Genomic DNA, 20,278 nt, shown 5'->3' with positions numbered 1-20,278 from the left:
AAAGTGTGTCTAGTGCTAAAGCACAATTTCAGCCGTCGACGTTGGCAGCCATGAAGGCATACCACGTGACGAGCTCATTGGCCTCTGAGATAAAAATAGAGCTACAGTCAGGACGACCACTGTCGCCTGCTGTTGGATCACTTCGGTGGACGAAAGGAAACCCTTCAGTCGCACCTGAAAGCTAAGCTAAATCGCTTTCGCTACAGCGATGGCCTATTTTGGCATTAGCTGTCATCTTGTGACCCCTTGAGAATCTATGTGCCTCATGACACAGATCTCAAGCTGATGATCCTTCACGAGCTCCTTTCCATAGTATCGGACCGCGATCCACGTTTTAGGTCTGATTTTTAGCGACATGTGTTTGAGCTGCTAGGAAGCAAGCTCCACGTGTCGACCACAGATCATCACCAGACCGGTGGTCAAACAGAACCTGCCAATCGGGTCGTAGCCGATGTGTTACGCACAATAGCAACTCCCAAAGAATGGATCAAGCAATTGCCTTTTGTGGAGTTCGCTATAAATAACGGTGTTCACGCCAGTACGGGTGAGACACCGTTTTATATTAACGGACTGCGCCATCCTCGGACGCCAGTCTCGTTTGTGCGCAGCCCGAGTCTTAGTGGGAAGTGCCCCTGTCTATGTTCGGTGCGAAAAAGGGGATAGTTTCGTCAATATGACGATGACCCGCGAGGGTACCATCTCAACGAAAGAAACTTACCCTAATGACCCTGCTAATTTAGCTGTGGTCAATAAAATTACGCCTTATGACCGACTCTCAGCGGTATCATAGGTGAGTTTGATGCTAAAAGCGTAAGCGATGCTTAACACTTTGTGGATATGCGATTAGCCATCACACGAAAAGTCCGTGGCACAATGGCAAGCGCACAGGACAAGCAAAAAAAATATGCGGACCGAAATGGTCGCAAAAATAATGAACGCTTTAGAGTGGGTGAAAAAGTACTATTAAGTACTGCTACCCTACCTAAGAATGCAATTTCTGTACTACCTGGAGGTACTACGGAGTTGTTGTCACGCTTCATTGGACCCTTTACGATGGTAGTAGAGGTTGGAGACCTTAATTATAGGCTCACCCTTCCCTCGTATATACAAAGACACCCCATATTTTACGTGGGTCGTCTTAAAAGGTATGTAGAACCAACTGAGGTCACATACCCCCATCCGTCTAAGGAGGCCAATGGTGACACCGACTGTGAGTCGAGCGTCGTTCGGGTGAGGAGAGGGAGACAGAGAAGGCGAAAAGCTATCAGCCGACCGACTCCTCCCACCACGAACAGGTCCCGGAGAGCGAGGGACATCACGCGAGTAACGCGGATCCCTCAGCATTATCCTTTCAAAGAGGTCCAAGCGAGTCTTCAGGCGTTCATAACCCTGACGAGCCTTCGCTCGGACATCAAAAAGATCCGAGGTCAGTCGCGAGACTTGACCCTCGAGATCCGCAATACGTCGTCCAGCAGCGCTTAACGCCTGTGACTGAACGGACGAAGGTAAGGCAGCTGCGAGTAGGTGGGTGAGATCGCCACTCCTATCGGGCGCCGCCTGCACTGATAGATGCGGGGGGAATCAACGCTTTTTTCGGAAGATTGCTTGTCCATCGCTCCGTGCGGCAAAGGTATCAGATCCACGTCCAATAGAAAGGTTACCCGAAGGATTTCGACTTTTGGGAACCGATCGATACCTACGTATTTTGCCCGGCTTGGTGGCTGCCTATGAAAAGGAGCAACAGCCGAGGCCTCTTCGCTTGTTTTCAAATGGACTAGCAGAAGCAGCGTTGTGAGAAGAAACAGGGGCTACAGTACCGCCCATCATTTCTTTCACACGCAAGCGGGCGAAATTAGTTCGTTGCGACCGCTATTCCATCGCATCGGAATGCGGACGAATGCGGCGCAGGAATTCCGCCTCGTATTGGTTGGGCGTTTCATTTGAACGCAACACGACCGGGTCGGGAAAATACGCCCAAGCGATTTTCCCCGAGCCCTCCATGATTGAAAGACGCCATAATTATTATGTGCGTCTAGAAGAGCGCGCTCTAGGAGCGACGCTCTTGGCAAGTTTAGTCGAGACTATTTAGATGGAGGGGGCATCAGTGATATGCTACCCGTCACATAGCCACGTTCAAAACGACTGGCTTGTGACACCGACTGAGCACGTTCACGTGTCGTCGGCGGAACTTCAAGCTCAGAATCCTCTATGTCAGAACCATTATGGATAACGGTCTGAGCATAAGGCGTTGTGGTTCTACCCAACAAAGAAGCGGTTGCGCCTTTATAGGCAGCGCTCTCATTACCTGTCACTGCGCTTTCCATCGCAGACGACGAGACAGCATTCGTAAATGATGCTGTCTCCATGTTGTGAGCCATGAGAGAAGTTTGGATGGGCAATAATGCGCCATCATCATTCCTCATGAGCTCGTTGTCCGCATCACTACTATGAGCTGACGGCAACGGTGTCGACTCATTGTAGTCGACAATGAGCGACGGATCAATATTCTCACTGTTAAAGTGGGATGGATTTTTTAGCCCTGTTAACGCGATAGCAGCAGTGGCTGTCTGCGTTCCGACTAAGGCATCAGACGCGGCCTACGAATTAACGCGGCGCGTGCGCTTGGTGCGAGGTTGAGTGGGTGTCTTCGCACACGACACACCACTGTGGCCCCTTTTAGGTGGCATCTTTGGCGCCGTGTATGGAAACAGGTCGCTAGAGTGATTAAGTGATCTAGCGGCGCGTAAAGCCGCTCGCTGTTCCTCGCTCCCCTTTGACGAATTTAAAATGTAAATTTATTCTTTAGGGGGGGGGTGTTGTAACGGACTAAAGTTGCGCTAATGTCACACAGTCCCCGTTAAGTACGCTTGGCGTACTTAACGGGATGGTGCATTACTTAAATAATGTAATTAGACCCAGCACTCGGGTGTGATTAACAATTGTGACCAATCCTTGTATATGTGATGCACATAGGTGCATTCACATTACGAGGGATGACGCCTAGCGTCATCCTTTACGCGAGATATCTAAATATACATGCTCGCAATACGTATTAGTGTAATCTGTAAAGATGATATTTTGATTAGTAAAAATAGGTATTTATATTTAATGCGATTAAATATAAATCAGTCTGAAAACTACTTTCTACTTAGTAAGTGCGCACGAGGAGCCAGATTACCGCACCCGTGACGACACTTAACGAGAGTTCTTAGTGCGTTGGGTGAGATTGCTAAGGCGCCCACCACAACTTCCTCAGTGCACGCAAGAGAAGCTGGATTAACCGCTTCCTCGCTGTGCTAGGCTGTGTGTCTAAGTAGAGCGTGGCCGCATTGCGACGTGCCCGCCTACAGGATATTGTTCATTTGCTCATCCCCAACTGAAGCTTTTTCTTTGCTTTTTAAACGCTAAGCGTTAAGCCTCCAAGAGGTTCGGAAGCGAATGGTCCTCACAGAGGATCATTCTGTAAGACTCAGGTGTAGAGTGCTACCAAGTGAAGCAAGGCTATTTACCTTTTTTTAATCAAAGGGAGGCATATAAGCTTGAAGAGCTGCAATATCATGGAAAAAAATAAGCCAACAGCTCATAGAGTTAAAACTAGCTAGTCGAGCTTTATAGTTCTGATTTAAAGGACTAAAGAATTTTAAAAACCAGGTCTATGCCTTTAAAGGGGATCTAGCTCTTGAAGATTACAGCGCATACCTTAGGAAGGCACGGAAGATATATATAAAACGAGAATTAAACTCTTCTTAAGAACTTCTAATTTTTTCTTACACTAATATAGACTCTGCCACCAGATATAAATGGCTGACACGTTGATACCATGAATAATAAAAGGGGACAATTTCCTTAGAGTGAACCACGCCACATTTTCAATAGCAACCGGGTTTGAAGAAGTAATTATTAAAAACTTAAATATTGTTTTACGTTGACATTTTGAATGAAAGTTAGAATGTCAATTTTTCATTGTATGTGGGTTTTAATCGTATACACTAAAGCTGTAGAGGAGCTACCTCGCTTTTTAAATCAGAGGAAGACTTTCAGACTCAGAGAGTCACTTAGTTCTATTGAACTAATGGGTTTAACAACTTAGGGAGTCGTAGAAGCTATTAAAGCTTAAGGAATCCCAGTTCAAGGAATTCAGGGGTTCGTAGAACCAAGTGGCAACTAGTGCCCAAGAGGATATATCTTAGAAAGGCTTCTATCTCTTACAGATCAATCCACTTAACGCTTTAAGATAAAAGAAGGGAATTGCACTTTATTTAATTATTGAAATCTAAAAACCCTACCCTAGCTAATTAAAAATAGATTTTGGCCGCCAGCGGCGACCACATTTGTTACCCATAATAAATGTAATTTAAGTAACTAACTATTTTAAAATTAGATAAAAGGGTATTTTACCCATAAAGTAAATGTACCACAACAACGGTTCTCCAACCGATGTGTGCCCCATTACAAAAGCTTTAATGGATGACAAGATGAACTCGGCCAAAGTGGCAGCTCTCAAGACATTAAAATGCTAGCACTGAAAAGCCCCACATTGCAAACTTATAAAAGACTGCAACGAAGTTCAATTTGGTAGCAAACGTCGCTTAAGTTTAACTTTTGCCCTCACAAATCTTCGTTACAAAAAAGACGATGTGCGTTCTCCGTAGCAAAGCTGTTGAAGAAAGATACATTTGATCTGGAGTATCCGAAATCGATCTAATTGAGTAAAACTCAATTGTTATTCATAGCATTCCTTCATGAGATCAACACGAGACACACAGATTTCCAGAGGCATTCTAATCATTCCGAAACTTGGGATCTGTCTTGCTCATAACAGCACCAACTGCTTGAGCCAAATCATCACTGTACAAAACGGCAGCATTGTGGTAGCGAATCTGCTCTAGTGAATCCATTGTCGAATGCTCCCGTTGGTAATGGATCGTCTTCTTGATGCCTCGAATAGTGAGCGGACTCTTTTTGGCAATGATCATTGCTAAATTCTCCACATACTTCATGAGCTTCTCTTTGTTTGGCAAAGCTTTAAGCACAAGTCCAAGCTTTTCGGCTTCAAGTCCACCAAAGTCGCGACCCGTAAATGCGAGTTCTTTAGCCGGGCGCTCACCAATCAGCTTTGGCAAACGCTGCAAAGTGCCTACATCAGCGATGATGGCTAGATCAACCTCTTTTACGGAAAAGACAGCGCTCACGTCCGAATAGCATAGATCGCAAGCCGTGATGAAGTCCACGCCAGCACCAATGCAAGGCCCGTGAACCGCCGAAATGACCGGGACTCGGCACTTTTCGGGAGCAGAAATGACATTTTGAAACTTTTTAATTGTGCGCATCAATTTCTCTCGCTTTCGCCCATCACAAGACTCTTCCATCGCAACCGTCTGCATCTGGGCAAAGACGTCGAGATCCATGCCGCTGGTGAAGCCACGACCTTCTCCAGATACCACGACCGCTTTGACGCTTAAATCCCGCTCCACCATTTCAAAAGCTTTAGAAAGGTCGATCCACATCTGCATATTCATGGCGTTTACAACCTTTGGTCGGTTGAGCTTCAAGTGCAGCACGCCAGAAGTGGCATCCCTATTCGCAAAACCCAGCGACAGCGTCTCGAATTGTGTCGATTCCAAATTAATTATTTTAGAGGGGCTAGTCATCCAGTCTACAATGTGCTCACGATTGCTTTTAGACGCATAGCGACGATACGGCAACGCCTGACAAAGATTAGGGCGAGATAGTGCTGAAAGAAAACGCATCGAAACTGAAGAAAGGTGCTGTGCGCCACATTAGAAACAACTTCAAATTTCTAAAACGCATTTTATATTTGGGAAATGCTTAATCCCGTATCACGTTTTTAAGCAACTCGGATGATTTCTCGTACCCGTAAAAGGTTACGGCGTTACAGGGAAATGCCCGGACACAAGCAGTACCTAGGCCGCTAAAGAAGATGCGCCATCCACCGAGACGATAGAGTTGGCGAGACTGGTAAGCAATTTTGTGTTCACCGGGCTTGTAATTGACTGGAAGCGTCTGAATCGCTGATTTGATCACTGTTGAAACGAAAACATAACGCACATTATTATCACTACCGTATTCGTCCGACCCGTGCATGCCACGGAGCCAGAGCTTGCAGATCAGTTACGTACCATCGAATGGGTAGGAAACCACCCATGACGCTACACCGGCAATGCCACCAGCAGTTAACATGGATGTAGCAGGATTGATGCCGCTATCGACCATGAAGCGCTTGGTGTATTCGTAGAGCCAAAAGTAAACGGCAAACGATGGAACCTCACGCCACAAAGTGCACGTGAAGCCAAGGAAAAGCCCTGGGGTACCCCTGGCTTTATATATGTGACGTATACAGTCCATCGGACCTTGATAGTGACTACTCCTGCGTCCATTTTGTACCTGAAGTCTGCACTTTATAAGCTCTGCTGGTGCCAGTGGAACAGTTTGCCAAAAGCCTCCGATAGCTCCAGCATAGAACACGGACTCGAGCTTAGCATTTGCTGGGTCGTCATCGATCGCTTTGAGCATGCGCTCATAAACAGCAAACATAACAGCATTCGTCGCAGCGCTGCCAATAACGGGCGACGTCATGCCCTTGAAGAAACCAGCAAAACCTTCATTCTTCAACTGCACCAAATACTATCTATGAGTCCTCATGCGCTTTATTGCATGGCCAATACCTACCGTTTGACTAGCACAGTCGATTGCGCCGTCGTAAAATTTGCTATATGTCTGCAGCCGTACTTTGACCTGCAGAACTCATAATTAGCTACATGCCCAGCGCACAGATCCACACCATGGTTCAAACTCATTCATACAGTGTCAAATGGTTGTCCAACGATGACACCTGCAATGCCGCCAATCGTGCCTGCCGTCAAGTCGGTTAGCACTGAGTAAACCTCGGCCTTCTCTGCCATTGGGCCGGAGCACAAAATCAGCCGCTTCTGGACGTCGCCATTGCTGACTTGTATAACGCGATAGGCTTAAAACAAGTTTTGTTTTTCTTTTACGCCAATGGTGTATTCAGCGCATTGGTTGGCTGAGGCTCATGAAAAGTATTCTGGTTTATCTCAACACCAAGACACTTAATTCCCGTGAAGATCCGCACTCGCCGGCAAGCTTTTTAGGACTCGATTGTCGTCATGTTAGTTTCCAAGGCAAATCGTATTGCTGTCTACTCGTACCTCTTCAAAGAAGGCGTAATGGTGGCGAAAAAAGACTTTTCGCTGCCGAAGCATGAAGCCGTTGACGTGCCTAACCTTCAGGTCATCAAGCTTATGCAATCACTTAAATCTCGTGGCTATGTCAAGGAGACATTTAACTGGCAGTGGTTTTACTGGTATCTAACGAATGAGGGAATTGAGTACCTGCGCTCCTATCTGCACCTGCCTGCTGAAATCGTTCCGGCTACACTCAAGAAGCAAGCTGCTCGCCCTACACGTCCGCAGGCCCCGTCTGCTGGCGGCTTTGGTCGTGGTCGCTTTGACAAGGATAAGGGCGTTGGCCCATCAGGCGATTTTAACCCGGAGTTCCGCCGTGGTGGTCAGGATGGCTACCGACGCGAGGGGGCCGAATAATTTTGCTGCAGACATCGAATCGAGTTCAAGCGGGGCGGGAGCATTTATTTAATAAATCTTCTCATACTGTGGGCTTCACCAGATTTATTTGATATTGCTGTGCTACAATTTCTTTGTGCAAACAGTAGCTCTTTTTAGCAATTTGTATTGTTGCGACGCTGAAGCTGCGAGTATACGGGAAGCATGTACTTCATCTTTTCAAATTTCTGTGTTCTACAACGCGCTGTACTGTTTCGATATAGCATTAATCAAACACAAAACCGCATTAAAATTTCCTACCGGCCGCAGTGTGCATTTTTAAATTACTGAAAATGCGGATTCTACTTTGGACGTCCTGAGTGTTGCCCACTTGCTTAAATTAAAAGGCCAATAAGATATGGATCAAATGTATTCGAGCTGTAGCGTTTAGTAAACATAAATTGACTTCCATTATAAAGCCGTGAAATTTCATGTCTTTGGTACAGGAAGTAATATCATCTGGACAGTAGAGGCAAGTTACGTTGGCATTAACATACATGCCTAAGTGACCAAATCACCTCACGTCCTCAGAAACCTTAACTTGGTATATTACTCAGACATTCACTGGTTCGGAGGATACCATAACCCACACGGCTCACAAAAATCCGCCTGCATTGTATTTAGGCCAGACGTACAGTGCATGTTTCTGTCACTTTTGGTAATTATGACGAGAAGTGTCTACAGAAATAAATTTTAAAAACTAACAAAAATTTAGCTTAACAGCATCCAACTGAAGTGAATGCGAAAAAATATAAATAAAGAGTATAGATTGATAGTAAAAATGTATGCACCATGGTTAGTCTCCAGCATTATTGTCATAGAGACTAGCATAAAGATTGGGAATATGGAGCCGTCAATCAGATGGAGCAAGTTTTCCAGCGAGGCAACCGAAATTGAATCGCGGTCCAGATGCTCAACAACCAAGACGTCTTTATTCAACTGTTTGCGTCGCTTTTCCCTCACAAAAGTTTGGACCGTACAGAAACTTCCTCAACCTTGCGGTATTAGAAGCTGTGCAGTCTGAATCGGGGCGAAGTGCTTGACCCTGGGATCTCCACTGTGAAAGGGAGACCTCGCCAGAAGTCCAGTTGAGAATTAATAAACTATGCATTGGCTAAATTGGAAACTGGTAGACGATGAGGCGAGTCGCCAACGTTATGGCCAACCATTTTAAGACTCGTCGATTGGACGAGAAATTCCTAGCAAATAACTTTACAATATAATCAATTTCTTAAATAAAAATGAGGCATTTAAAAAAATGCCTCATTTTTAAAATGCTCATACAGAAATACCCTGGACTATATTTTTAAAAAGCAGCAGTTTCTCCAGCCCATTTCAGTTAAAAATCGCTAGATTGATCGGCGGCTGCAAAACAGTACCCTGTCAATTCAGCATCCATGTTCGGAAAGACTGTAGTCGCATAAGGAAATAGCAGTGTTTCAAATATGATCACAATGCAGAAGCTTTCGAAAGAGAATGCTTTGAGATAACGTGAGCTGGGGAGATATTTGGCAACGAAACGATCTCAAATATGGTGAAAGCAAAGGCAATTTTTGTTTAGCTCGACGATATGTACTTAACTTCCAGTACGGGTAATTTTTAATAAAAATAAATCTTCTGCGCTCAACATTAGATGATTTGTGCCATTCTGTGGATGTAAGATAATCTCGCGCGACATTTTGTCGTCATCGGATGCTTTATCAACCTCATCATCGGATGAATTGGGCTAGATTGAAGACGGCGCACCTAATGGCAAAAAAAAGCCACAATCACTCGAATACTGCGCTGACAAAATCACAAGCTAAAAATAGGCGTCATTCTCATATAGTTATTACCTTCATCATTGCTTTCGTCCAAATCTTCAAGATCCGATAGTACCGCACCGCTTTGACCGCTCTCTACAGAGCTATCGTCATCAGTAACGAGATTTTCCCGCCCCTCCAAGGCTGCTGTCTGCAATTGCTTCTCTGCGGCTTCACCAGATGTTCCACTCAAAGTTGAATCATGAGAAAGTTTCACTTTTTTTGAATTTTCTTTTGCAGCATTGTTTTGGCCTTGGCTAGGCGTTAAGCGCTTATATGTATCCATTTCACTTCCTTTTGCGATTTTTGATTTATAATTTTGGTCATTCTCTTTATCATTGCCATTGATTGGGTGTTAGTGTGGAGTGTGCAAGTCTGAGTGTGCAAGTCTGATAGCTTGTTCAAAAGTTACCGTTTTTCGGGCGCGAAGAGCGGCGAAGCCGACGCTTATCTTCTTCATCCCTCAAGCGCTGCTTCCAAGTAAGCTGAAGGCCAAACTTTTTTGTAAGTTGATCTTGCGCGTCTTCAAGATTTGGCTTGACGAACAATAAAAAACACATTGCGTTCGATTAGTCCGCGCTGTTACAAGCGGCGACAAACACTAGCCTACCATTCCTTTCTGAGCTGAGTGTATGATTGCTTCCACTGCTTCGGCACGCGCCTCCAATGGATCCTTCGTTGAAAGTAAGTTCCATAATTTGCAAGAAATGACTTTACACATTATCCACTTCATACCTCTGGGAGGTGGATGTGCGCAGCCTCGCATTTAGCTACGAGATCAGCGAGCAAGCGTTGTGCCTGATCAAAATTCATCGTTGCTATTGTGCTAATATGATAATGCATAAAGGCCAGTTGGTCACTTTGTCAAGGGACGAGGTTTACTTTGAAATATTACGATTAAAAAAAATGGTTACTTTGTCACTGATACATGCTAGCTAGATACTCACTTAACTCAACTCATTAAACAAAAATGCACGTCACTTTGACCCTGGCAGCACTTTAGTGTCGGTGTTGTATTCGCTCAAAGCTGCTTCTAGCCCTTCATTCAAGAGTTGATCCACTTTTGTAGCCATCACCGGACCCACATGGTCCAATTTCTTCGCTTGTGCTCCCGAGGTGATGACAAGCTGACTGTTGCGAATCTCCTTTGCAGCTCGAAGACGAGCAAGCCCTCTTTGCGTGTACCCATTTTTCATCTCGTAATCACCTAATTGGACCAATTGGTTTACAAGCAACTGGTTTTCGTCTCGCACGGCAGGCATGGCCTCCACTTGCTCTTGAATGCGATTTTTTTTCGGGGCCTTCGTCTTCTTTTCCCTAGTAGCCTTAGAACTTATAACCTTAGCCTGCCGATCAGAGCCTTTCTTCATAATACTGAGATTGCGTCGGCTTCGCTTAGGCATTTCCTGCAAAGCTGTGGCTTCTGGATGGTCAACTCCGCGAGACGACTCCGCCGTCGTGCCTGCAATTTCCGTCAGTAAAAGATCTTTGCCGAACTCGCTCAGAAGTTGCTCAAAAGCCTTTTCAATCTGCAATTTTTTCTGATGTTTGTTGTTGCGAAGTGCTGATATCGTTACACGAAGTGCCTGCCACGGATTCTGCGTGCAGTATGATCAATTGTTCGCTTGATATACTGTCGCACAAATGTAGCACAATAATTACCTCCGGAAGATCGACATTCTGTTTCTCGCACTTTGATAGCAGCTCCGATATCGTCGATTCTATCTCCATCATTTCCAATAATTTTTACTCTACCCGACCAAGGAGAAAGCTCGGACGCCAGGTCTCATAGTCGAAATGTGGTTTACTTAAATTCATTTTCAAACATTTGAATTAATAAAAAAGACATCTGACAGCCCCCCCAGCGTCACCTTGTCTCTCATTTCTTAATTTTCTGTACCAAAACATGCAAGACAGTGGCCTGTTTATGATGTCTCCAATGGACTCTGCAGGCGAGATGCGCCTAGCAAAGGCACGAGCATGCATCCGCAAGACGTTCGGGCCAAGCGGCAGCGGACGACGCACCAAGCGCGCTTTGGAAATGGCGGACGAGACGCCTATGCCTTCTAAAACACCTCGCACGAAGATTCGCCAGCGCATTGCCAAGGCTTCCCTCCTTAGCACGGAAAAGCTTTTTTTTCAGCAGTTTGGCAGTAGTGAGGAGCTCATGAGTGAAGCATTTGACCTGGCTCGACCAGCTGGTCGCCACACTGTCCATCGGAAGCGGGCCAAGACGTCGCAACAGCACGTAGCGCACATTTTGCCAAGTACCTTAACCCACGCGGTACCAAAACCAATTGTAGTAGCCCCTACCAGCTATTTTTCTTTCGCTTCAAAAGCTGCTTCAAATCCCACGTTTTTAAGTTCACTACCACCACCATCAACGGCGATCGTAAGTCATCTCACGCGGCCAATGCATATCCATACGCCACGGAAGGCATCGAGCAAGCGAGACCGAGCGGGTGAAAGCAGCGCTGAAAAAGAGCTAGTGCTTCAAAAGCCACGGCTTAGTGGTGTTAGGGGAAAAAATATGGACCTGTCAGATTTTGATGCCAAGGCGTCGAATTCTAGACAACTTGTTCAAGCTCCTTCATCATCTTACAACGCTCGCAAATCGTTTGCTTTTGTCACTAATCGGGTCGACAGCCACCAGCCCATTGCAACAACCAGTTTTTTTTCGAGAGCGTCACCAAGCAAAATTCAATTCTCATCGAGCGCCACGAGGCTATTCTCACAGCGCCAGGCACCGCGGCGTTAACCTGACGACGAGTTGACTTGTCAAGGATTTCAAGTGGTGAGCGTGCAAGATTTATATTTACCCAAGATAGTGTAGTTGTAATCAAAGCAATTAGCATTTGGTCTTAAGCAGCAAAAGATTATACAATGTGCCGTCGCTAATGCGGTCGCTATTTCTTTTATGAAAGCACGAAATATCCGTTGTTATGGACGCACTAGTGAATCATCGCCTCCATGCGATTAAGCCGCTCGTTCGTACCCGAAGGTAAACGGAACTTGATCATGCCTGCAAATGTGACGAGGAGCTCGGCTTTTTTGCGTAAACTAGCGACAGAGGCACGACGGACATCGCCAGATACTTGCGTCTTAAGGCGGTCTGCATCGCGCACAAGGCATTCCATATAGCCAAGCAGCAGAATATGAAAGTTCTGTCGAACGGTTTCGTCGAAGGCAAGAAAGCGATCCACGCAGAGAGACAAATTCGTTGAGCTTTGCGTCGGAATGAGCGCTAATTCATCAACAAATCCAATTGCATCCTCGTACTTTTGTTTCTCAAAGATTTCAAGAAAGATGCTAATGTTCAGGAGAGTCTGGAAGGCGATGGCAGCCATACGGGCATATCGGTTCGCAATAGTCTGTACCCACGGGAAGCGCATCCATTTTTCAGCAAATTCCTTCGCTTCTCGAAACCACTCTTCTCGCTCTGGTCGTGTGGCTGATATAGTTGAGCTGAGCTGCAAATTGAGCAGAACAATAACACCCTCAATGTCGCCAACGCTCTTAAGTAGTGCAAAGGCATCGTGCGGGCGACCACGAGCTTCCGCTTTGCGTGCGGCTAGAAGAATAAGGTCCTTAACTTCATCTTCCGGCTCATCTCTTAGTAATTGGTCATACAAACCGCGAGCCCGAGAGCCATCTGTATTGTTCGTAAACCCAGCGAGCACGTCAAACATACGCGTGTCAAGTAAAAGCTCCGCTAGCAATTCCTTTTTTGCCGTAAGATCCGAAATGCACGCAACATAGTCTGCAGCCTCCACGGCGTTAGCACGCTGGAAGCCGTGAATGTATTGGCGTATAAGGCGCACCAAATCGACGGTGGTTTCATCTTCCTCTGCCATTGAGAAGGAAGTGCATTCCAGCAAACCGTAGTGGTTTAACGTGATGGCAAAGTGAACCGCTTCTAATAAAAAATTCTTTGACGCCAGGTAATTAATTGCTTTTTCAAATTCTTGGGAAATGAGCAGGATCTCGAAATACATAAAGGCGGAATAATTATTACCATCAAGCTGAGCACCTCTTTCGAAGTGCGTGGGGCCGAAGCTTTGCATACTTCGAGACAACTTGGTGATTGTGTAAACGCTATTCGATGTAGAGACACTAGAGGCAACGGGCTGGATAAAGCATAAGCGCTGCCACAAGTAATCCTCCACTGTTGTCGTTATACGCTGCTCATTGGCATTCACGTTACCAAAGCAGAGCAGATTTACCACGCAGCGCTCAAATGGATTTATTACCGAGACTGCGTCAATTGAGGAGCTCTCTAAGCGGTGATTACGATCAATCAAGCGATCAAATTCGGCTGGGTATTGCTTTGAAAAAGCATTTAACGGGCTAGCGCTGCTGTTTGTGTACAGATTTTTCTGGTGTGCTCGGTATTTTAAGGCACAAATAACGTCCGCATCAATCGCGGACTCGTCACCTGAGCTCACGAGCTTGAACGCATCATCATCACCACCGCAGCGGAGACAGTAGTATACAATAGCCCATATATTATTGACATCAGTGGAATTGCCGCTGCCGTCAGCTGAATAGCGTGAGCTATGTAAGTGCTTCACAAACCCACGTATGTTAGACACTAAACTTGGGATACCGCCAGTAGCAAGGCCATTCTTTTGCACTGTTTCGTGCACATAATCACGGAATTGCTTTTCCAAGAAGACGCGAGCACCAAACACGAGGCGATGTTGGAATATTATGCGCTGACCTTCGTCAATACTTTGTCTAGCAGCCTGAAATTCACGCTCCGCTAGCTTTGGCGCATTATCCATTATAGTATCACCACCAGCTAATAAGTGGTTCACCAGCTGCCAGCACTTGTGTACTGCTACCCACTTGGATCCTGCAACCGACACCGAGACATTCGACAAACACGTTTTCTGAAACTGGTGGGCAAGATCAAACTGACTGCGGGTATTAGGCACACGACTTCTGTTCAGCTCTTTGATAACCATGTAGTATTGTTTCATTTCCTGAGTCATGGCATTCTCAATCTTCTGCTGCGACATATGCAGCGAAGGCGTTCCAAAGGCCGAGCCGATAAAAGAATCGAATAGCGGTTGACCGACAAAAGACGCGCCGCTGAGTCCTAAACCGGAAGCAGGTTCAAGTGCTTGGCGCTTCTCTTGAGCTGCTGAGGAGAAGATATTACCAGCGGCCTCGCTCGCAACTAGAGCGTGCGGGTAGTTGCGGATTCCGAGCTGCTTGGCGCTACCAAGGTCTTCAAGCAAACGCTGCTTGGCGTCTTCAAAATCATCGATCATAGCACGATTCATACGATCATGCGTCGCTTCTACCGTGCGGCGACTGACGTCTTCCATTGCCGTAAGCACAATCATCTCGTGATGATGAGCCAAATATCCTTCCAAGTCCGTTTCGCCAAGCGGCGTCTCGGACTCAGACTCAGGTGCAATTCCGAATTGCTGCAATTCCTTACTCAGCTTTCCAGCATCGATTCCTTTTGATGCCAGCAAAAATTTGGCCTTGTCAGCACCCGCGGTAGCGGGGCGTTTTCGACTTCTAGAACTTGGTATCTGATTTCTAGAAATGAGCAATACGTCGTCAAGCTGTTCAAGACGCCTTTCTAGTCGAGGAATACCCATATCCTTTAGTGATGTTGTTAGTTTGAGCGAGCTCTGGTACAAAGCTTGGAAATCTACATTGTTGGAGGCCATGGCGGAAATGGAGAGGGGGGTTATATGGTGACTATTAAAGTGGTGTGGTTACATAAATTGAAGCTCCGTTAAAGATTACCAGTTCGAATCACCGAAGCTTGGTGGTAAAACTAATTTTTTCAGTATTTAGATAGATACACGGCCGGCCACCGTTTGCAAAGACTGCCGCGCTTCTTCCTCCTGCTTTCAAATCTTCCTTCTCCACACGCCGGGCTAATTTGTGCATCTTCACACTTGCCTTACGTGTGCGCTTTTGCTCTCTCATTTCACCTTTCAGTTTCTAACCAGTTTCGAGTTGCTGCTATTGAATCACTTTGAGCTTTGCTTGCGCTTTAAATAAGCCCAAAGGAATTCCTGAGTTACTTGACAGCGTCACTTTTTGCTTGCGGATGTCTTCATTTTCGGATATTGCGAACTGTCCCTGGCTGTTTTATTCTTTTTGCGAAGTGAAGGTGCCTCTCTCGCAACACTGTAGGGTGGTCGTCCATCGTTGAGTAAGTGCTAACGATGGTCTCGCAGTCCCATTATTCACGCTCTTCGCGCTGCAGATATCAATTGCGTTAGAATAGTTCCTGAAGCTCCTTTTCAGGCTCAGCTTCATCCTCAGTATCAGCATTCTCGTCGTACTCGTAGGCGTTAAGATCTGCCTCGCAATTTTGAGTACCTGCTTTAGGGAGTTGCCTGAGCGCAATGTATTTTCAAGCTTACCCTCAGCGTCTGCCAGCTCCTGCTGCACCATTACATAATCTTCGACAACGACGGCTAGCGGAGAGCCCTCTCGCGTCTCCTTGCCGCGCGTCTCGAGGTCGTGTTCTTCCAACTCTCTCAGCAACCCGTCATCGTACGCCGCTTGTTGCCTCCGTTTGTTTCGCGATGTGTGCTTTATTATCAAAGTAATCGACGTCTCTTTAGTCTACGTTCTCCTCACACGCTTAAATCACGAAATTATCATCCAACTCTTCAAAAGCCTCGGCGTTCACAAGTGCTTTCCTCAGGTCCTCATCCATGACATTCGTGGCGAGCGATATGGCATCGAGCATTCGATTTGCTCATCGATACTGGGTAGTGCGCCTTCTGGCAAATCAACTTTCCTCGACATCGTACGGGCCTCCTCGCCAGAATCAAAGCGGCTCGTAGCAGAATTTTTTTTAACCTGTCCCATCCTTCATGTGCTGTGAGTATTCGTAGCCAACTCTCGGCAGATCATTTTCATCTGTAAGGTCTTCAGCTTCTACATGTGCTGTGAGTATTCGTAGCCAACTCTCGGCAGACCATTTTCATCTGTAAGGTCTTCAGCTTCTACACCACCAAATAACCTTTTTGTGCGGGAAAGTCGGACTTGCTCAGCAACAAACAGATTTATTTTTAGCCAATGAAAATATCTCAAACTTAGATGGGGTGGGTCTAAACATTCGCATTTTTTATTGCTCAAATGACAATGTCTTTCCTAAACAAGTAAAAATGATTTTGAGAAAAATTGACGAGCCGACATCCCGATATTTATTAATTTACCCCGATATTATTAGTTTTCAAAGCTTTACATATTTTATGTACGACACAGTTTAAAATGTCTAACTGCTACTGTACACCGTACAGTACGGCTGCTCCCCGAGAGAGCGGAAGATGCAGGCATCGCATGCTTAGCCGAGCATTTGCTTTAATTTGTGACTTCAAACTAAATTAATTAATGTGAAACAATTCGGTCCCACTGGCTCGCGCATTGCTAATTCATCACCAACTCTGTAAGCCACAAATATCAAGTACTTTAAAAAAGATCAAACCCTAACCCGCATTTAGAGGGAGGGAGTGATAGCCTCATTCCATCGTCGATCGCGAAGGGGGAAACGCGGCAAGCTGCGATCAGCGCTAGAAGCAGTCAGGGGGCACGCACTTCTCGTCGAGAAAGTCCGTGCGACTTAGAGAAGGCAGCACTTTTGCTAAATATTGACGCACAGTGGCCTCAGATCGCGTTCCCTGCGCTTGAGCGCTTCATCTCGTCTTCTTAACGTACGCAACCCACCCCTTTATCATTGAATATCTCGATAAACCAGCTGGCTGGTTGCTTCGATAACACCTAAGCATCTAATCGCCACTTTTCGTAGTGTGTAATACAGCGACGAGCAGCACCATGGCGTGGACCTGTACAGCCTGCGATTTTGCAGCCAATGAGGACGGCCAAGAAGCATGTGTTGCATGTGGATCTGAGCGTCCAGAGGAAGAACAGCAAGATACTGCGGACGAAACAATGCAACCTACGGATAATGGCGCTCTTGAGGTTGTGGTCATTGAGCTACCGGCAAAAGAAAAGCTTGGTGTGAAGCTTATGCCACCCAAAGACGGCGTTATTAGTCATGGCCTGGCCATTGACAATATTAACAACCCGCTATTGGAGAACAAAGTGCAAGCCGGAGATCTCATTGTGGCGATAGGTGGACAAAGTGTCGATGGTATGGGCTTTTCCGATGCCATTGACTTGATTCGAAAGTTGCCACGACCTCTTGCCATATCTTTTGAGATTGATGAGGTCCGACGTCAGGAAGTGGTGCGAGAAAAATTCCAGCAAAACCAAGACGATGACCTGGATACGCAGCTTACGACTTATGCTGTGGTTTTTGATAATGGTCCCATGGGGCTGAACTTGGAAGAAGCTGTACGGTACGGTATTGACGGTGCCGTGGTGCGCGCATTGAAGGGTCAAGCTAAGACAAGTGGAATGATATCTGTCGGCGATATCGTGTACAAAGTAAATGAGACAGACGTACTGTGTATCCCATATCTTGAGGTAATGAATGTCCTTCGCAACGCAGCAGCTCCAAAAACGCTGCAGTTTGTGCCAAAAGACAAGCTTGCTGATGTGCAGCGCGTGAATTCGCGACACTCCGAATCATTCCGGCTCCGTGAGTCGACATCTCATGTTAAGCAAAAATTGATGAACAATCCGCGAATTGTTAAGGATGACGGTCATGATGGAGACGACACTCAGTCGATCGCTCAATTAATTCTTGACAATCAAGGAGCCACAATAAAAAAAGGCCGCATGTATAAGCAAGGCCGTGTGATGCGCAATTGGAAGTCACGATATTTTGTGCTTAGTGTGTCTAAAGTGGAATATTTTAAAAGCCCAAGCTCTACGACGTCGCGTGGTGAAATGAGTTTTCTTGATCACCGGAGCACAGTTCGTTCACTGCCTGGAACAGGTGACGTCGTATGCCGTTCTCCAAATGTAACTGCAGAATTCTTGCTCGAGCTTCGCGTTGACGATCGTCGTATGGTGATGGCGTGTACGTCTGAATCGGACAAAAAGGGCTGGATGGATGCTATAAAGCTTGCAATTGATGCTTCTAAGACAGTGAATCGTACACAGAATCTCGACGAATCACTTCGGGAAGCTAAGGCTTTGCGGACACAGCGTACTGAAAGCCTTTCGTTGGATGGAACGTTTTTGGAACGAAACGCAGGAGGGCGTCTTTCTCAATTCAATTACGAAGCGTTTTCGACGCCTGTCATTCATGTTGGTGTTTTATCAGCAACCAATTTGACGAAGTCGGGCAGCTCGGTTAATGCATTGTGCGAGGTCACAGTGGGTGCCGAGACGTTTAAGACTTCTGTAGTAAAAAACCAGCGATCGCCTGTGTGGAAGCAAGATAATTCAGCTTCGTTCGAGGTGCCTAATAATGATATGGTTGTGGAGATTCGTATTTTCAACGAGCACTTGTTTCGCGCGACGGAGCTTGTCGCGACATTATCAATACCTTTAAAGTCGTTGCCAAATATGCAGAAGACAACGAAGCGATACCCCCTTGCCCTTGGCAGCCGTTCTGCTGGAGCTGTGTTGACCTTGTCCTTGGAGTATGTAAATAAGCAGAAGGCGTATGAAGAGGACCAGGAGAGGGGTCGTCTTGGCGATGATCTGAATAGCAATGGCATGATGAATGAGCGAGATGAAATGGTTAAAATTAAGGCCGAGGCTCAGATGGCTGCCGATGAAGCAACGCATCACGCTGCTCGCGCCCAGGAAGAAGCCCATATGTTACTGGAGCAATCTCGACAGAAAGCCGAAGCAGCTATGGCTGCAGCTCGTGAAGAGCAGCGCGAAGGCAAAGCGGCGGTCGAAAAAGCCATGGCGGAGGCAGCACGGGCTAAAGAGGAAGCAGAAAAGCAGCTTGCCGAGGCCAGACGGGCACAAGAAGAAGCTCAAAAACTTATTGAAGCAAATCGCCGCATTCAGGAGTCGGATGTCCAAGGTCCATCAATTTATGCTGCTTACCGCCGCATGGTTCAAGATGGCCACTCAAACGAGGATGTGAAGAAGAAAATGCAAGAAGACGGCGTCGATGAGATGGGCATTGTGGCGTTTTTTGATGGAATTAACTCGTACGATGAGAAGATTCGAGCCTTACAGGCAGAAGTTGAAAAACTTAAACGTAGTCGGTCTATCCGTCAGAAAGATGAACCAAGAGCGCAAGATATGTTGGCAAACTTGGATATTTCTAGTGACCAAGTCAAGCTGCTACGTCGTCTATTAAAACTAGAGAAGCAGTTGCAACAAGCTGGTATTGCTGTGGCTGCCGATATTCCATATGAAGAGGCGATGGCAAAGGTTCGAGAAATATCCAAGCGAATGCAAGAAATCGGCTCTGCGGATGTGACGCATCCGGATCCTGCCATTCAGAAACAGCTTCGCGAAGAGTACTACCGTCTTGAGCAGGACATGGAAAAGTATAATACTGCTTTGATGCTTACTGATGAGTACGCAGCTGAAGAAGCACGAAAGGAGCGTGAATGGGAAGAAGAAAATTACGAAGAGAATGTAAAAGCGCTTCGTGCAATTCGTCGGATGATGCCGGTTGACGTTAAAAAAATGTCCGAAGCTGATCTTCAGACAGTAAAATCTTCGACGGGCAAGACGCTTTCTCGTGAAATTGCTCGCAAATACAAGCGAACAAACGTTCTGGAACTACTTCGAATGGATCCAGCAGACATCGCAAAGAATCACCCGTCTCTGCTGGATAATCTACGTGTCACAGGTTTAACGGTGACAGAGCGTCGGGCATTGCATATGCACTTGCGTGATATTGCGGAGACTTGGAAAGCTCAACAAGGGGAAGAGATGACAAAAAAGAAATACGAGTGGTTTAAGACTCTCAAAGAGACTTTTAAGACCGTAGTAAACTCTTACAACAAACAT

General features: G+C 46.2%; 9 protein-coding genes across 9 annotated transcripts; 3 read left to right on the top strand and 6 right to left on the bottom strand.

Annotated features, from left to right (window-relative positions):
• Positions 1 to 4,393: 4,393 nt before the first annotated feature.
• On the bottom strand, positions 4,394 to 5,750 carry CCR75_007221 (uncharacterized protein; the record flags this gene model as incomplete). Its single annotated transcript, XM_067965284.1, has 1 exon — positions 4,394 to 5,750. One exon carries the CDS (start codon positions 5,748 to 5,750, stop codon positions 4,782 to 4,784), a length of 969 nt encoding a protein of 322 aa, XP_067815158.1. The 3' UTR covers positions 4,394 to 4,781.
• Positions 5,751 to 5,775: 25 nt separating this feature from the next.
• Positions 5,776 to 8,184, bottom strand: CCR75_007219 (uncharacterized protein). The gene is made up of 4 exons (XM_067965282.1): positions 6,825 to 8,184; positions 6,691 to 6,756; positions 6,141 to 6,633; positions 5,776 to 6,044 (listed from the first exon to the last, which is right to left on the bottom strand). Exons 1-4 carry the CDS (start codon positions 6,921 to 6,923, stop codon positions 5,830 to 5,832), a joined length of 873 nt encoding a protein of 290 aa, XP_067815135.1. The 5' UTR covers positions 6,924 to 8,184; the 3' UTR covers positions 5,776 to 5,829.
• Positions 7,149 to 7,583, top strand: CCR75_007220 (uncharacterized protein; the record flags this gene model as incomplete). The annotated part of the gene is made up of 1 exon (XM_067965283.1): positions 7,149 to 7,583. One exon carries the CDS (start codon positions 7,149 to 7,151, stop codon positions 7,581 to 7,583), a length of 435 nt encoding a protein of 144 aa, XP_067814996.1.
• Positions 8,185 to 8,984: 800 nt separating the features above from the next.
• On the bottom strand, positions 8,985 to 10,216 carry CCR75_007218 (uncharacterized protein; the record flags this gene model as incomplete). The annotated part of the gene is made up of 5 exons (XM_067965281.1): positions 8,985 to 9,347; positions 9,437 to 9,733; positions 9,816 to 9,939; positions 10,014 to 10,076; positions 10,139 to 10,216. 5 exons carry the CDS (start codon positions 10,214 to 10,216, stop codon positions 9,328 to 9,330), a joined length of 582 nt encoding a protein of 193 aa, XP_067815136.1. The 3' UTR covers positions 8,985 to 9,327.
• Positions 9,584 to 11,267, top strand: CCR75_007216 (uncharacterized protein; the record flags this gene model as incomplete). Its single annotated transcript, XM_067965279.1, has 3 exons — positions 9,584 to 9,613; positions 9,763 to 9,883; positions 9,977 to 11,267. 3 exons carry the CDS (start codon positions 9,584 to 9,586, stop codon positions 10,006 to 10,008), a joined length of 183 nt encoding a protein of 60 aa, XP_067815423.1. The 3' UTR covers positions 10,009 to 11,267.
• Positions 10,381 to 11,137, bottom strand: CCR75_007217 (uncharacterized protein; the record flags this gene model as incomplete). The annotated part of the gene is made up of 2 exons (XM_067965280.1): positions 10,381 to 11,001; positions 11,066 to 11,137. The coding sequence occupies 2 exons, from the start codon at positions 11,135 to 11,137 to the stop codon at positions 10,381 to 10,383; spliced, it is 693 nt and encodes a 230-aa protein (XP_067814849.1).
• A 42-nt stretch (positions 11,268 to 11,309) lies between the features above and the next one.
• CCR75_007215 (uncharacterized protein) lies at positions 11,310 to 12,161 on the top strand (the record flags this gene model as incomplete). The annotated part of the gene is made up of 1 exon (XM_067965278.1): positions 11,310 to 12,161. The coding sequence occupies one exon, from the start codon at positions 11,310 to 11,312 to the stop codon at positions 12,159 to 12,161; it is 852 nt and encodes a 283-aa protein (XP_067814850.1).
• A 193-nt stretch (positions 12,162 to 12,354) lies between these two features.
• Positions 12,355 to 15,090, bottom strand: CCR75_007214 (uncharacterized protein; the record flags this gene model as incomplete). The annotated part of the gene is made up of 1 exon (XM_067965277.1): positions 12,355 to 15,090. The coding sequence occupies one exon, from the start codon at positions 15,088 to 15,090 to the stop codon at positions 12,355 to 12,357; it is 2,736 nt and encodes a 911-aa protein (XP_067814851.1).
• A 560-nt stretch (positions 15,091 to 15,650) lies between these two features.
• CCR75_007213 (uncharacterized protein) lies at positions 15,651 to 16,130 on the bottom strand (the record flags this gene model as incomplete). The annotated part of the gene is made up of 3 exons (XM_067965276.1): positions 15,651 to 15,733; positions 15,799 to 16,003; positions 16,032 to 16,130. 3 exons carry the CDS (start codon positions 16,128 to 16,130, stop codon positions 15,651 to 15,653), a joined length of 387 nt encoding a protein of 128 aa, XP_067815323.1.
• Between the last annotated feature and the right edge of the window lie 4,148 nt (positions 16,131 to 20,278).

Source organism: Bremia lactucae, linkage group LG3 (genome assembly GCF_004359215.1).
Source record: "Bremia lactucae strain SF5 linkage group LG3, whole genome shotgun sequence".
NCBI classification, from domain to species: domain Eukaryota; phylum Oomycota; class Peronosporomycetes; order Peronosporales; family Peronosporaceae; genus Bremia; species Bremia lactucae.
This window is presented reverse-complemented; position numbering and strand designations above follow the sequence as displayed.

What these genes read in the sequence shown, in the direction of transcription:
- CCR75_007219 (XM_067965282.1), bottom strand. Translation starts at nt 6,923, where the DNA reads ATGGCAGAGAAGGCCGAGGTTTACTCAGTGCTAACCGACTTGACGGCA. An exon ending in TTGGACAACCATTTGACACT is followed by an intron (nt 6,757 to 6,824) that starts GTATGAATGAGT and finishes TGAGTTCTGCAG; the next exon opens with GTCAAAGTACGGCTGCAGAC. An exon ending in TCGACTGTGCTAGTCAAACG is followed by an intron (nt 6,634 to 6,690) that starts GTAGGTATTGGC and finishes TATTTGGTGCAG; the next exon opens with TTGAAGAATGAAGGTTTTGC.